General features: G+C 44.9%; 1 protein-coding gene across 1 annotated transcript in view; it reads right to left on the bottom strand.

The window, feature by feature from the left end:
• LOC123367018 (calpain-8-like) overlaps positions 1 to 14,882 on the bottom strand; it is a 48,281-nt gene extending 33,399 nt beyond the window's left edge. Inside the window, exons 1-2 of the mRNA XM_045010996.1 lie at positions 14,611 to 14,882; positions 6,816 to 6,885 (exon numbers count right to left, since the gene is read on the bottom strand). Of these exons, the coding sequence (XP_044866931.1) occupies positions 6,816 to 6,885; positions 14,611 to 14,847 (307 nt within the window). The 5' untranslated portion in view covers positions 14,848 to 14,882. The remainder of the gene's footprint in view (positions 1 to 6,815; positions 6,886 to 14,610) is intronic.
• Between the last annotated feature and the right edge of the window lie 944 nt (positions 14,883 to 15,826).

Below are 15,826 nucleotides of genomic sequence, written 5' to 3'. Positions count from 1 at the left end.
TGTCAAAGCATTTTCAGGATTGGGCCTAAGTTACTGAGATCAAAGACCTAGGCTTACTTACAAGGTAAGCTCTGGGGGCAGGGCCCATCTCTCTGTGTACAGTGCCTACACAATAGAGCCCTGATCCTGACTGGGGCTGTTACGCACCACGGCAATAACAATAACAATACACGGATAGTTATCAAAATCTCACTAATTAAAATGTGAGTGCTCTGTTTTGAGAGAGGCTGACAAAGCCATGTTTCTAATCCTGCTCGATGGCAATTTTCACAGCTCTCTGTGGCTCCTAGCAGCATGTGCCTATGACATAGTTCAGAGCTCAGACACCTCTCTTTGAAACCTAAACAAATACCTATGCAGCACCGCCAAAGCCTGCCGAGGCAAGGTGTTCAGGGATATTGTTGCTGATTAGAAATCAGCTTTCAAATACTGAGGGAAATTTGGCTTCAGTTTCCTAGAAAGTGAATTTAGTAAATCCAAAGAGAAAAAAGGACCCATCGAGAACACATACTTAACTGAAATACAGTTGAAGTGCAGTCGTAGTCAGAAAAGTGCCTATGTTAAAATATCTGTATAAAACCTATCTGCTCACCATGTGCCTTCAGGTCACATCTGTTTAGTTTACAGATGCAAGAAAGTTTTCACTACTGTGAGCCTTGCAGAGCTAACCTAGCATGAGCTGGATTCTATCTGTCTCATACATCCCAAGCATGCCCTTGTGGCCTGAGGTCACCCTGAAAGCACCCTGCCTCAGTTTCCCATACACTCAGGCTTCTCAATAACTCCACAAAGGCCAATAACAATGTCCCTTTGTGGGGTCTGGTTTATTAACATAAAATAAACTTGAAATAAAATCTCTTTCCCCGCCCAGTCTCACACTGGGCACTGCCCCTCCTCCCTGAGGTTTGTCAATCTTTAAGTTTGTAAGTTTTTGACCCATCCCAGTCTCTGTTCAGCCTCTCTCCTCAGCCTACCCTGGGATCCTTTAAACACTCCCTGCTCTTTTCTGAGCCTTCCTACCTGGAGTCTTCTCACAGCAGCTCTTCCCAGGCTTCTCTTCTGGTTTGGGCTCTCAGCCCTTCCTAGCTTGACCTTCTTCTTGGTCAAAGGTCTCCTGCAGGACCCTCCTGCTCGCTGCTGTTCTGCTCTAGCCTCTGCCCCAACTTCCTCTTCCCTTCTGGATCTTTACAGAGACCAGTTGCCCTCTATCCACAAAGACAAGTGCCAGTACAGGCAGGGGCGGCTCCAGGCACCCGCACAGCAAGCGCATGCCTGGGGCGACAAGTCGCGGGGGGTGGCCTGTCGGTGGCTGTGAGGGCGGCAGTGAGGCAGCCTTCGGCAGCGTTTCTGCGGGAGGTCCGCCGCTCCTGCGGTTTCGGCAGTGGGTACGCTGAAGGTGCAGGACTGGCAGACCTCCCGCAGAACCACCGCTGAATTCGTGTGACTGGGGCTGACCTCCCACAGAAACGCTGCTGAAGGCTGCCTGACTGCTGTGCTTGGGGCGGCAAAAAACATAGAGCCGCCTCTGAGTACAGGACCTTTACTATCAGCGATAAATGCGCCCGAAAGATTTCAGCTTGACTCTCAGATCCTAGGCTGAGTTTGTGATGCAGGCAATATGCTTTTTTTTTTTACTTGTGAAGTGAGCAAATTGATCTGGAGTTTGCAAGAAGAAATAAACATGAAATCCCACCATGTCACTTTTAGAATTACTTTATTGACTACACCCTACATTTAAATCAAATTGTTCCTTCTTCACGACTGTACCATAGTAACTGATCTTCTCTTAGAGCAATGCTGTCAGCTTCCTGATTTGTTAAAATAATCTCATTGAATGCTAAATCTGTGGTAATCTTGGAACTCTGACTCAGATTCCTGTATAATTATATATTTGCTCACCTGCACTGCACTCATGGTGACTATAAAATAAAATCCACACAGAAGCTTCTTTCACTAATGCTAAAAGTGTCTAAACTGTTAAGAATTTAATTCTCTAGTCAATGATCTAGTCAAGCAGAGATGGACCCAAACTGAAAACCCAGATTGGAGGTGGGGGGGAGAGAGAGAAAAGAAACCCCAAATTTAGAGTTTTTGAGCCCTCAGATCTGAATTTTGCAGCTCAGAGGCATCTCTGCATTAAACATTTCCTGCTATTTCAGCAAGCCCTTAAGCTCAGACTAGATCCAGGCAAAATGCTCTCATCCTCTTAGTTCCCAGCTTGTGATCCTTTCCTTCAACATCTTCCCTCTACCCAGACTTGACTCTCGGTTCTACCCTTCACTGCCAGCACCTGCCACGAAGCTCACAGCACACAGACTAGACTACCTGACTTCTGCAGTGCAGTGGAATACAATAGATTAGGTCAACAAGTTTGCTACTTTTAAAGGAGGCCTCTTGAAGTTTTGTACTAAAATGAGTTAAACTCTACAATTGTGTGTTAAATGCTGCAAATAGAAGCGGTGCAAAGGGACATTCAACAGAGAAATAGGCTTTTACGTTCCTCAAAGACTATCTAGTTGGCCTCAGATCCCCTGATCCCCAGATTGCATCAGTCTGTGATATAGCAGCTATCAGAAACCCCACAGCCTATGGAGATGGGCTTTCTGAGGGTAAACATATTATACAAGGAAACTAGTCACAGAAACCACTAGTATTAAGCAAACTCCTGTGTTAACAGGCCAAAAAGAATCCCCAAATATACTGAGTACAGTTCAGATCCAGCTTTACTAGAAGACATCTCTCACAGCTAGGTTTTTGCCTGAATGGGCACTTTAGCTATGCATATATAATTGTTACGCATAGAGACAGTGTGTGTATGGGACAGATCTTCTACTGGTGTAAATAGACATAGCTCCATTGGCTTCAATGAAACTATACCCATGTACACTGGCAGAGGCTCTGGCCCTCTGTTTCTAAAGTGTGTACAGTGCTTCAGGAGCCTTCAAGATAAACAGCACTTTATAAATGCAAATGGCATGGATCTGGAAAGCTACTTTAAGTGTATTTTTTATCCCAGTGGATGTAAAATAATATTTATTAAAAAAAAATAATCTCTGCCACTTGCTATTTGAGGCCTTCACCAAATAATTTTGGGGTTAACTTATTTGAAGTGCTGTAAGGAAACTTCACAGGTCACCTTTAAATAATAGACTGTGTGTGACTCTGCATTTTAAGTTGTAACGAGGCCATCAAAAAGAAATGGTTCAAAGAGAGCATTTAAAATATTTCCAGTCTTTCAAGTTCCCATCAAACTCGCCATGTTGATTTTCATCTAACTTACACTGTTGTCAAAGAAATAAAGTTTAATGGAGTGAGACTGTAACTCTGAATTTCCTGGTTTTGTTCCTATAAGCCCAGACCTGTGGTGTTCTTTTTAAAAGCAAAACATGTCACAAAGAAGTATAAAAAATGGGGTTTATTCCCCTAAGGGACTAGTCAGTGGGTCACAGAGTTGACTTATGTAAATATGTAACCAGGGTTTCTTTCAATAAAACCGTTTTACATGCAGGTCTTAATAATCAGCACTTTGCTATTCAAGCTATTAGATTAAATAACAAAAAGGCCCAGCGGTGTTAAGCAACTACCACCTGCACATTAAAAGATATGCTCCCTGGTTATGCTCCTAACTCAAGTTGATTTTATTTACAGTAACGCCTCACTTAACATTGTAGTTATGTTCCTGAAAAATGCAACTTTAAGTGAAATGATGTTTAGCGAATCCAATTTCCCCAGAAGAATTAATGTAAATGGGGGGTTAGGTTCCAGGGAATTTTTTTTTTTGCCAGACAAAAGGCATTATATACTTTTTAAACAAGCAATTTAATACAGGTATAAGTTTTAAACAATTTTAAAGAAACAATTTTATGCTGCAATTATCACTGCTGAGTCTGAAGCTTGAGGTGGTGGAGTCAGAGAGTGGAAGAGGATGGATTGTCCGGCTGCTCCTCTTGCTGTTCGTGCAAGTACAGGCACTGACTTTGCCGGGTGCAGGGGGCTCAACCCTCGGCCCATCCATTCCACCCCTTACCCCAAACCCCCACCCTTGACTCGCCTCTTCTAACTCCCACCTCCTTCCCCTTTACTTCGCACACCGCATCCTCGCTCCTCCCCCCTCCCTCCTGAACGCCGCAAGCCAGCTGATTGCCGCGGGCAGGGGAGGGAGGGGGAGGTGCACTGAGTCCTTGCTTCTCCTCCCTCCCGCCTGCCCTGGGCAATCAGCTGGCTTGCAGCATTTAGGAGGCAGGAGGGAGGGGGGAGGAACGAGGACTTGGCATGCAGGCTCTCCCCCTCCCCCCTCCCGCCTCCTGCCCGGGGCAATCAGCTGGTTTGTGGTGTTCAGGAGGCAGTGGAGGGAGGGGGAGCCTGCACGCCATGTCCTCGCTCCTCCCCCCTCCCTCCTGAACGCCGCAAGCCAGCTGATTGCCGCGGGCAGGAGGCGGGGGAGGAGGGGGAAGGCGCTGATCCATGGGGTCTGCCGGCAGGGTCTGCCAGCGGGCGGGAAGCGCAGGGGGGTGGGCGTAGGGAGGCTGCCAGCTGTGGAGAAAGCAGGCAGCCAAACAACGTAATAGTGGAGCATTGCACAACTTTAAATGAGCATGTTCCCTAATTGATCAGCAACATAACAACGAAACAACGTTAACCGGGACGACTTTAAGTGAGGAGTTACTGTGTGTATGCATGTATTTTTATAAAGGGACAGAGTACTGTGGAGCTGATAGAAGTGATTCTATTCAGAGATGCAAGCCAGCCATCATTATATTATCAGCCTGGTTTTCTACCCTTCCCACAAGCCAAAAAGGATTGTTCTGAGAGATGGGCTCAAGCCAGACAATTCTGATTCCGATTTCAAGAACCTCCCCAAAAGTTATGGGGTGATCAGCTCCCAGGCTTTGGGGTTCTGCCCACAGGACTCTGCTAGGAAATCTCAGAAACATGCCCCACCCCCTAGTTTATTATTCCTGCTATATGATTTACTTTGGCATTAGTCCACGGTGAAAGTCTCTGTTTACAAAATGCCGCAAGGCTGTCAGACTTCCACGCGGGGGCTGAAATGAAGAAGGTAAAGAAGGAGCTGGAACAACTGGCCCTGAGGGAGCCTGCATTCTTTTTATGGTATTAACTAAAACGATGTTTGTTATGTTTGTGTGTCAGACTAGACAAGGCTGGAAGTATGCTCCAGTCCCTTAGCTTGTAAGCTGCCATGGAAAAGAGGCTTGTATTCTGGGCATGTACAAAAATCCACATCCATTACAGAAACTTCATAGACTGTGATGCTGACAAGAAATGGAGCCTTTACTATTCTTACTGAACAACCCTCTGAAAATTCAGTAAGTGATCTCCTATGCCCTGATCCAGTGTTAAGTGAGTCAATATTCGTGCCTCTTATTTTTAGCAATTGGAACACACACACACACAGGGATTTTCTAGGAATTGCTTTAATGGAGCTGGGTTTACTGGGGCAGCACTTGTGTCATTTACTGTCAATGACTTGCAGAAATGGCATGAATCTTATTTGCACAATTGATGAGACTGAGGTATGGTTAGAACTACTGCAATAAGCACCTTGGAGGGGAGGGAGCTCAGATGCAATGTAACTAATCTATCAAGTTCTTATTACAGGGCTTTCAGAATTTCAGGCTGTGTGGACTGGCAGGAAAGCCTGTAATGCCGCTGATGCTCCTGTTTTCCAATGATGGATCTTACCAATTGGGTAGCAAAGAAAGAAGGCATGTGTTGGGTTAGAATAAGGACTTAAAAAGGAATTTAAAAAAAGTTAAAGCCCTTATTAAAGTTCTATGTAAAGCAGCATTCAAAAAGCAGGTAAGGAAGAGTCAGCTTTGCTCTGATGGATGATAAAATGTCTTCCAAACATTAATCAATGTTGCTCTGCAATTCAAGGAGAAATGTTTGGAGCCACCTTGCCCTGCTATATTTAAACTGTGTGCCTGGTGTACGGTCTCCCCTTTCTCTCTCCATTATTTGCTCACTGTTCTGCACCAAATGCTGTAGAAATAGAATGTTCAACATGAAATTGGAACAAAGTACTTGTTAAGGATGACCCTGCTGAGCCGATGTGCTCCATTAATTTCTGAACGATGTGGTCAGCGTTCCTAACTCATGGCCATGACCAGATGGATTGTCCTGCCTCTATGTTGCTATGGCAGATAGTGACACTGACCATTGTTGTTAAGGTTGTAAAACAATTTCCATTTTAACCCCTTGTTCTCATAAACTCAGACCTCCTGGAAATATTGAGCTTCTGGGACGAAATTGTCCATGCTCATTATCTACTCTAAGGTGAACTTATTTGGAAAGTCTGAATAAAATCCCCCAAATATTTTAAAGATATGACAGGGTTTTTAAAAAAGACCCAAACACATTTTTATTGTAAAGTTCTGACAGGGTTAAAAAAAATCCCACAAGCACATATTTTTCCCTAGTATAAAAAATTCTTACTTTTTTTTAAGTGATAACTCAAAACTAGCTGAACTTCAAACTTGCTATCTAAATAAGAATGAATGAGCATTATGTGCTGTTATGTGCATATATATCTGAGTTTAGGGGGAAATTATATAAAACCCCCTCCTGTGGATCATCAGCGGGGTTTGAACCTGAGACCTTCAGCACAGATTTCAGTTATTTGATCCAAAAGATTAATTCCATTAGCTGGTAGGCGTAGTAGGTTCTTGCCCTTTTTCTTCTGTGTAGTGCAGAATGGAATACACTTAGCTAGTGTGTTACATGGCTTTTCAAATAACAAAAGGTATTTTCCTGTCTCTAAAACAAGCAAAATTCTGCTCAATTACTCTACTCACCCAGGATCCCTTGGCGAATGTCTGTCCGAGTGGCTCCTCCAACTATAAACTGAGGATTGGTACATAACTCCTGAAAATAATGTTGTTAAATTCATGTTATTCTTGGTGGTCTGACAAAAGCTGCAGTTTGTTTCTGACTCATATTATTTCAATTCAAAATCCAGAAAAAGAAGCAATGTAAACATCTGCAATATATTTAAAAGATGAAGATTAAAAAACACACATTGGAAAAGTGTTCTTTGCCTGTGTTCTTAGCAACATCTCAGGTTATGAAAACTCAGTGGAACTTTAAATTCTAATGTACTTTACACCCTTTGAGCCACATCGATGCCCTTACTCAGTCACTTCTGCCCTTGACATCAATGAGAGTTTTGCCTGAATAGGGCGTGAGTACAAACTGAGAAGGAACTTCCGGGTTTGGCCCTTTTTGTTTACTCTGTAGTTCATTGGGCTCAGTCAATTGAACTAGGTTGGTCAGGTTCACTTCCTGGTACTCGGGCACTAGCTTCCTGCTGTTACTTGAGCTAGTGTTTGAACTTCCCACACCTATTTTCAATGAACTGACAGAATACACATGAAACATTTCTATTGCCTTTAGCTTTTGTAATTCTCCCACTTCTTCGAATCTTATTTTGGGGCCAGCCAAGGATTTTAAGTTAGAATGTCTTTTCTCTCCACTGCAAGTCTGAATAGCCCTCAAGTTACAATTAGGGATGAAATTGTCCATACCCACTACTTGCTCAAAGGTGCAATTGTTTGGAAAGTCTGAATAAAATCTTCCAATTATTTTAAAGCGAGGACATGGTTTAAAGTCTCCCCACTCTCTCCAAGGACAAAAGTCTTCGCTTGCTCTGAGCACTTCACATGAGTTTCTAAATGAAGGGGACAAGCAGGGCTGGCCTTACCATGAGGCGAACTGAGGCGGCCGCCTCAGGTGCCAGGACCGAGAGCATAGAAAATGGTGTCTGCTGCTGGTACATATGTATTCTCTCTGCCCTAGATGCACAGAGATGGTGGAGTGCTGTGCTGGAGGAAGGAGGGCACAAGAGACATAACAGGTGGGCAGGAGAAAAGGTGAGAGGGAATAACAGAAAGCAGCAGGAGCTTCAGGGAGAGAAACGAGAAGGAGCCTCTTATGTACCTCTCTAGCACCCCCAGGAGCCTGGATTAATTAACACTAGCTTCTCAGGGAGCTTCCTGTTTCCTGCTGCTTCCCTGAACCCACCTGAGGAGAACAGGCATTTAACTGAAGTTGTCGGAGCCAGTTAGGCCCTTAAGATGCTGATATCTTCTCTCACTCAGGCCCTGCTACCAGCCTGCTTATTTGTCCCCTTCAACTGAGTGTTGAGAGCCACTATAGCTGGCACAGAACAGCAGTCATGAGTGAAAGAAGAAAACGCCCATCTGGGGCAGCATTCAGAAAAAGAAAGAAAGCAAAGGAAGCTTTTCTATCTAAGCAGGAAGGAGCTCTCCTGAGATACATAGACACAGATGTTCACTGTGAGTCTTCCGGCCCCAATGAGGATGTGAGTGGTGAGGAGATGCCTGATCTTCCAGTTAGTCAGAGAGCAGGTGACCTGGCAGCTACTGCAGCATCTATATCTCCATCTCGAATGGATGTAACCATGCACATTCCTGAAGAAAAGTGTAGATCAGAGAAGAGTGAGTGGAGGCACAAGAAACAGCTGCTGATGAGTTTATTTCCTTAAGTCTAGATGATCCAGGACTGTGGACCCACTTGAGCAGTAGGCTGAGGGACTTCCTTGTACTGCATGGGCCATAGCAAGTGAAAAACGTCACGTTCCCCAAAGACAATGAAAATAGAAGTTTCCATCCAATGCATTACTGGTGTGAAATCCCCAATGGTGACAAAGTGGAGAGGCTATGGCTTATGTACTCAAAAACCCAGAATGCTGCATACTGTTTTTTTTTGCAAACTCTTCCAGTCTAATGTTCCAGCCACATTGGGTTCCACAGGAACAGAGGACTGGAAAAATCTGTCTAGAAATCTGGCATGCCATGAGAAGGCAGCAAATCACCAGAGAGCATTCCATAGGTGGAAAGAGCTTGAGATGAGACTAAGGTTAAAGGCCAACATAGATGATCAGCATCAAGAGAAGATTGCATCAGTCTCTTTACTGGCAAAACGTTCTGAAAAGGCTCATTGCCATTGTGAGAATGCTTGCTACCCAAAACCTAGCACTGTGTGGCACTTCAGATCAGCTGTATGTGCCAAACAGTGGAAATGTCCTTAAAATTGTGGAGCTGATGGCTGAGTTTGATGCTGTACTCCAGGAACATCTAAGAAGAGTCACACCCAAGAAATGTACACACACCACTACCTTGGAAAAACACTTCAAAATGAGATCATACAATTACTGGCAACAAAAGTCAAACAGAAAATTGTGGCAGATCTGAAATCAGCAAGATATTACTCTGTTATTCTGGACTGCACACCTGACATCAGCCATACAGAACAAATTACTTTAATGGTGTGTTTTGTAACAACAACAGAACCTAATGAAAATGTCCCTGCAATGGTGACTGTCAGAGAGCATTTTCTAGAATTTATTGACATTGATGATACTACAGGAGCTGGTATAACAAATGTGCTTCTTAGCCCTGGTCTACACTATGAGTTTAGGTCGAATTTAGCAGCGTTAGATTGATTTAACCCTGCACCCGTCCACACGACAAGCCATTTTTGTCGACTTAAAGGACTCTTAAAATCTATTTCAGTACTCCTCTCCGACGAGGGGATTAGCGCTGAAATCGACATCGGCGGGACGAATTTGGGGGTAGTGTGGACGCAATTCGACGGTATTGGCCATCGCTTCTCTGATGCGCAGCATGCCCTGTAGTGCTCTTCTAACCGCCCTGGTGTCAGGCTGCACGTAATCAGCGTCCAGGTGATTTGCCTCAACTTTCCACCCTGCCATAAACATCTCTCCCTTACTCTCACAGATATTGTGACACACACAGCAAGCACTAATAACGATGGGAATATTGGTTTCGCTGAGGTCTAACCAAGTCAGTAAACTGCACCAGCATGCTTTTAAACGTCCAAATGCACATTCTACCACCATTCTGCACTTGCTCAGCCTATAGTTGAACAGCTCCTGACTACTATCCAGGGTGCCTATGTATGGCTTCATGAGCCATGGCATTAAGGGGTAGGCTGGGTCCCCAAGGATAACTATAGGCATTTCAACATCCTCCATGGTTATTTTCTGGTCTGGAAAGTAAGTCCCTTGCTGCAACCGTTCAGACAGACCAGAGTTCCTGAAGATGCGAGCATCATGTACCTTTCCCGGCCATCCCACGTTGATGTTGGTGAAACGTCCCTTGTGATCCACCAGTGCTTGCAGCACCATTGAAAAGAACCCCTTTCAGTTTATGTATTGGCTGCCTTGGTGTTCCAGTCCCAAGATAGGGATATGGGTTCCATCTATGCCCCACCACAGTTGGGGAATCCCATTGCAGCAAAGCTATCCACTATGACCTGCACATTTCCCAGAGTCACTACCCTTGATAGCAGCAGCTCAGTGACTGTGCTGGCTATTTGGATCACAGCAGCCCCCACAGTAGATCTGCCCACTCCAAATTGATGCCCGACTGACCAGTAGCTGTATGGTGTTGCAAGCTTCCAGAGGGCTATCACCATTCACTTGTGAACTGTGAAGGCTGCTCTCATCTTGGTATTTTTGCACTTCAGGGCAGGGGAAAGCAAGTCACAAAGTTCCATGAAAGTGCCCTTACGCATGCAAAAGTTTTGCAGCCACTGGGAATCATCCCAGACCTGCAACACTATGCGGTCCCACCAGTCTGTGCTTGTTTCCTGTTTCCAGAATCGGCGTTCCGTGGCATGAACCTGCCCCATTACCACCATGATGTGCACATTACCGGGGCCCGTGCTTTGAGAGAAGTCTGTGTCCATGTCCTCATCACTCTTGTCACCGCACTGCTGTTGCCTCCTCACCTGCTTTTGCAGGTTCTGGTGCTGCATATACTGCAGAATAATGCATGAGCTGTTTACAGTGCTCATAACTGCCGCAGTGATCTGAGCGGGCTCCATGCTTGCTGTGGTATGGCATGAGCAAGAGAGCAGAGAGGCAGCGGAAGCATGATGATGGTTTTCAGCCCTATTGTACCGTCAGCTGCCAGAGCACAGTGGCAGCAGAAGTGATGATGGTTTTCAGCCCTATTGTACTGTCAGCTGCCAGAGCAGGAGAGCAGAGTGGCAGCGGAAGCATGACAATGGTTTGCAGCCCTATTATACCATCTGCTGCCAGCAGCACCCAGGACACAACAGCAGCAGCTGAGCTGAGCGGGCTGCACGCTTGCCGTGGTATGGCGTCTGCGCAGAAAAAAGACGCGAAACGATTGTCTTCCGTTGCTCTCACGGAGGGAGGGGCGACTGATAACATGTACCCAAAACCACCTGCAACAATGTTTTTGCCCCATCAGGCAGTGGGAGCTCAACCCAGAATTCCAATGAGTGGCGAAGACTGCAGGAACTGTGGGATAGCTACCCACAGTGCAACACTCTGAAAGTTGACGCTAGCCTCGGTACTGTGGACGCACTCCACCGACTTGATGCACTTAGTGGGGACACATACAATCGCCTGTATAAAATCACTTCCTAAAAAATCAACTTCTATAAATTCGACCTAATTCTGTAGTGTAGACATACCCTTAAAAAGCTGGAAGATACGGGAATTGCGATAGCTGACATGAGAGGTCAGGGCTACGATAATGGTGCCAACATGAGAGGAAAGAACAGAGGAGTGCAGACACGGATCTGAGTTAAACCCTTGAGCTTTTTTTGTCCCATGCAGTTCTAATTCATTTAACTTGGTGGTCAGTGATGCAGCATCAGCTTCTAGTGAGGCTGCTGAATTTTTTAATGTAATTCGAAGCATCTATGTACTTTTCTCTGCATCAACTCATTGATGGCAAATTTTGAAGCAACATCTGGAAACATCCTCTCTGACGCTCAAACCACTGAGTTCCACACTAAAGCCTATTAAACACCAAATTGGGAAGATAGATGATGCCATAGTTGCCATTATGGAGGATAATGCTATGACAGGAACTGTTTATGGGAGAATAGTGGCAGAGGGAAATGGAATCACCAGAAACATACATAACTTCAAATTCCTATATGGCTTAGTGTTGTGGCATGACATACTGTTTGAAATAAATGTTGTAAGCAAGAGACTCCAAGGTGTTGACCTTGACATATGTGGAGCAATGGAACAACTGGACAAAGCAAAGTCATACCTACAGTCTTACCGGTCAGATGAGGGATTTCAAAACGTTCTGAATAGTGCACAGAAGTTGGCAGAGGAACTTCACACTGAAGCTATTTTCCCACCAATTCAAGAATACAAGAGTCACCGAAGAAGAAGACATTTTGATTACGAGGCACGGGATAATCCCATAAGAGACCGTAAACAACAATTCAAAGTTGAATTCTTTAACCAGGTGCTAGATTGTGGAATATAGTCAGTTGAAGAACATTTCATGCAGTTCAAGAAACATAGCAGTATATTTGGGATGTTGTATGATATTCCAAAACTCCTCACTATACCCGAAGAAGACCTACACCAGCAATGCAGGGTACTAGAGACAGTGTTGACACATGATGACATGCGCGATATTGATGTGAGTGATTTAGGTGATGAACTGAAAGCCCTTTCAAGATACATTTCAGCAGGATCAACTCCAAAGGCTGTTCTAGAATATATGTGCATAAATAAGATGACCACCCTCTTTCCAAATGCTTTTGTTGCTCTGTGCATACTTCTAACACTTCCTGTAACAGTTGCCAGTGGAGAACGCAGCTTCTCCAAGCTGAAGTTAATAAAAACACATCTACGCTCCACAATGACACAGGAGAAGCTGGCTGGCCTTGCAACCATCTCAATAGAGCATGAGCTGGCCCAGACTGTGGACCTTCAGGAAGCAGTTCAAATCTTTGCAACCAAGAAGGCACAGAAAGCACCACTTTGATTATTCAAACAGATAAATATGCCAGTGTTTACTATGCAGACAAGAAAAGTTATGTTTGCTGTTCAGGTGTTTGAAAGTTAAGTATTACTTAAAATTTTTGAAGAAGGCATTTTAAGTTGTTAGTTCTCCTTTACTGGGGTAGGTAGCAGAGCCGTACCATGAGAGGAGCAGAACAGGAAGAAGGCACAACTGAGACCTTTCAAAGCAAGAGGGCATGGGGGCATCATTTGAGCTCCCTGCTTCAGGTGCCAAAATGTTGTGGGCGGGCTCTGGTGATAAGCAGCATACAGAAGAGTTATTGGGGTGTAGGTGTTAAGAGAGAAGCTGAGATTCTTTCCCAGTGGGAGCTGGGCCCTGTTGCCAGACAGCTTGCTTCAGAATACACATCTTTGGATGGTGGGGGAGCCAGGGTGGGCCTTATGATTTATGCTGCCCCAGCAAGAGAGGAGAACTAGTCCATGAGCTGGCTCTCCCTTTAGTCCCACTGCTGGAGAGGAAGGTGGATCAGCTGGTAAGTCTAAGCTTGCATGAGATAAAGCTCTCTGAGGTGCTGCCTGCTTTGCTTATGCCTGCTTTTGGCCCATTGTCGAGCAACCTTCCCCGCCCACAGTATCCTGTTCTCTGTGTGGGTAGGGTGTAGGAAGGGGGCTGGGGCACTGAGCAGCCCCCTCCCAACTGCCCGCGTACTGTAGATCTCTGCTGCAGCAGCACCTGGTGACAAAAGAGCCCAGTGTGACTCATTTTCAGGGTATGTCTACACTGCAATTAAAAACCCGCGGAGGCTGGTGCCAGCTGACTTGGGCTCGCAAGGTCAGCTAAGGGGCTGTTTAATTGCCGTGTGGATGTTCAGGCTTGGGCTGGAGCCTGGGCTCTGCGAGGGGGACAGGTCCCAGAGCTCAGGCTTTCAATTTTTCATTGATTTGAAAATTTTTGCAACATTTTTTATTTTGAAAATTTTCTTTTTGAATTGTTTCATCTTGGAGGAGGTTTGTGTTCAGTTTTATAGTTTCACTTCCCGCCCCCCCTTCACACACACACACACACTCTTTTTTCCTTTTTACCAATTTTTCCTTTTGTCACTGAAGGAAAAAAGAAGAAGGAAATGGAGAGAAACAAAGGAAAAAAGGAAACCCAATAAACAAAAAACAAACAAAAAAAGCCCAAACCCCTACATTTTTCATTTTCATCGACAACACTAATTTTTTCATGAAAAAGCCCATTTTTTAGAATTAAAAATAAATTTCATTCAAAACATTTAAACCAGCACTTCAAATTATGGTGTTTTTGGGGTTGGAATTTTTAAAACTTTTATTTTAGTACAAGCCTAATTATTCTGGAGTAATACTGGGAAACACATGATGCCAGTAATAAGCTTTAACTGGTGACAAGTAATTCCCAGGAGGTTTGATGGTTCCATTTGGATAAGCATCAAAAGTTCAGATGCTTTTCTCAATCGTACTGAAACCTCTCATATCTGCAGAGTGCTGCTGGAAATCTTATGAGAACAGTCTCTCCCTCTACATTTCTGGGGCTTCTCACATCCCAAAGGGCTTGAAATTGGACAGCAGCCTTTTTTATGATACTCCATTACTTTCACTTCTAGTTAAAACAGGGGAGATGAGGAAAGGTGGCAAAGAATGAAAGGAAAGGATAATCTATGCCTTTTCTAGACTTCAAGAAAGTTCCAGCTCAGATTCAGTTTGGATTTTGGAGTGAAAGTTCCGGTTGAATCTGATTTGATCTGAATCTAGTAAAACATGGAATGATAAAGCTCTCTTACCGTGGGTCGCTTCCAGACAATACCCTGCGTTTTAGGAGAATACGGCCCCAAGTCCCTATAGCCCAGGGCCGAAGGACCGGCTGGGAATTCTTCATCCTTAAACAGAGTGCCAGACTGCAAGCACTGCTGCCTGAGAGTCTCATAATCCTGATTTAAATACTTCACTGCCTTCCCATTGGAGCCAAGCCCTTCTAATACAGCTCTCTCTTTGGACAACTTAGTTGCAACTCCTGCCATCACTGTTTGCCTCCAGCGGGGTATTGTGTGAGGACAGGACAGCTCCTACCTTGGAACAAGAGGGGATGAATATAAGTGAGTGGCCAGGTGGGGTGGAGCGAGTGAACACATTACACAGTCCAGCACCTTTGAAGGGAGGAGGCACACTGCAAGTGCAAATATGTACTCACGACAAGAGTAAGGAGAAGCTGGGAGGAGACAAAGAACCTGGGCTGATGACTCACTGTAGATTCTGGTTCTCATTATCTTCTCTATTTGTATAACAGCCTGGGAGTTCCCTCTCTATATATATTTTAGCAGAGGGCAGGGAATAAGGGGGGAAAGTGTTTTAATACTAAAGATGGCTCTGAGCCACATAATTCAGCTCAGTTCTGAGCCTTGATGGGTGCTTGGATCCAGGGGTTTTGTTCAGCCCGTTATAGAGGACAGACCAGGATCACAGTTAGGATTCTGATACCCTGCTCCTCCTCCAAGGTCAGGGATGTTCCACTCTGGGAAACATTATTAGAGAGATGGGGGCTAACCACAAAATCCAAGTCTGGATTTCCACCATCACCAAAGGATTGGGGTGCTCAGACACAGGGTCTCACTGAGGTTTACAGTGTTTTACGTTCAGGGAAATCTGCCCTAAGTGACATTTCAGGTCAATTTGACTCAAGTTGAAACATTGCGGCTTGTTGAACTGAACCAAAAGATTTTATTTTGAGTCAGTTCAACTGCATTCTCTAGATACTGCAGTGCTCCACGGCCCGATTCTCTGCAGTTGGGTGGGTTCCTTAGCCAAACTGCATCTTCCATGATGCACTGTAGTCAGCTCTCTGACCAAGCCATCTGATGCACCCTGGGAATCCATGACAGCAGGTGCATCATGGAAATGCAGTCTGGCTGGGGAGCAGGGCTGGCTCTGGCATTTTTGTCGCCCCAAGCAAAAAAAAAAAAAGAGGACGGGTCCACCGGAGCAGCAAAGGGGGAAGGAACA

This window comes from Mauremys mutica, chromosome 3 (assembly GCF_020497125.1).
Source record: "Mauremys mutica isolate MM-2020 ecotype Southern chromosome 3, ASM2049712v1, whole genome shotgun sequence".
Lineage (NCBI taxonomy): Eukaryota > Metazoa > Chordata > Testudines > Geoemydidae > Mauremys > Mauremys mutica.
Note: the sequence above shows the minus strand (reverse complement) of the source record. Positions and strands in the feature narration are given on the sequence as shown.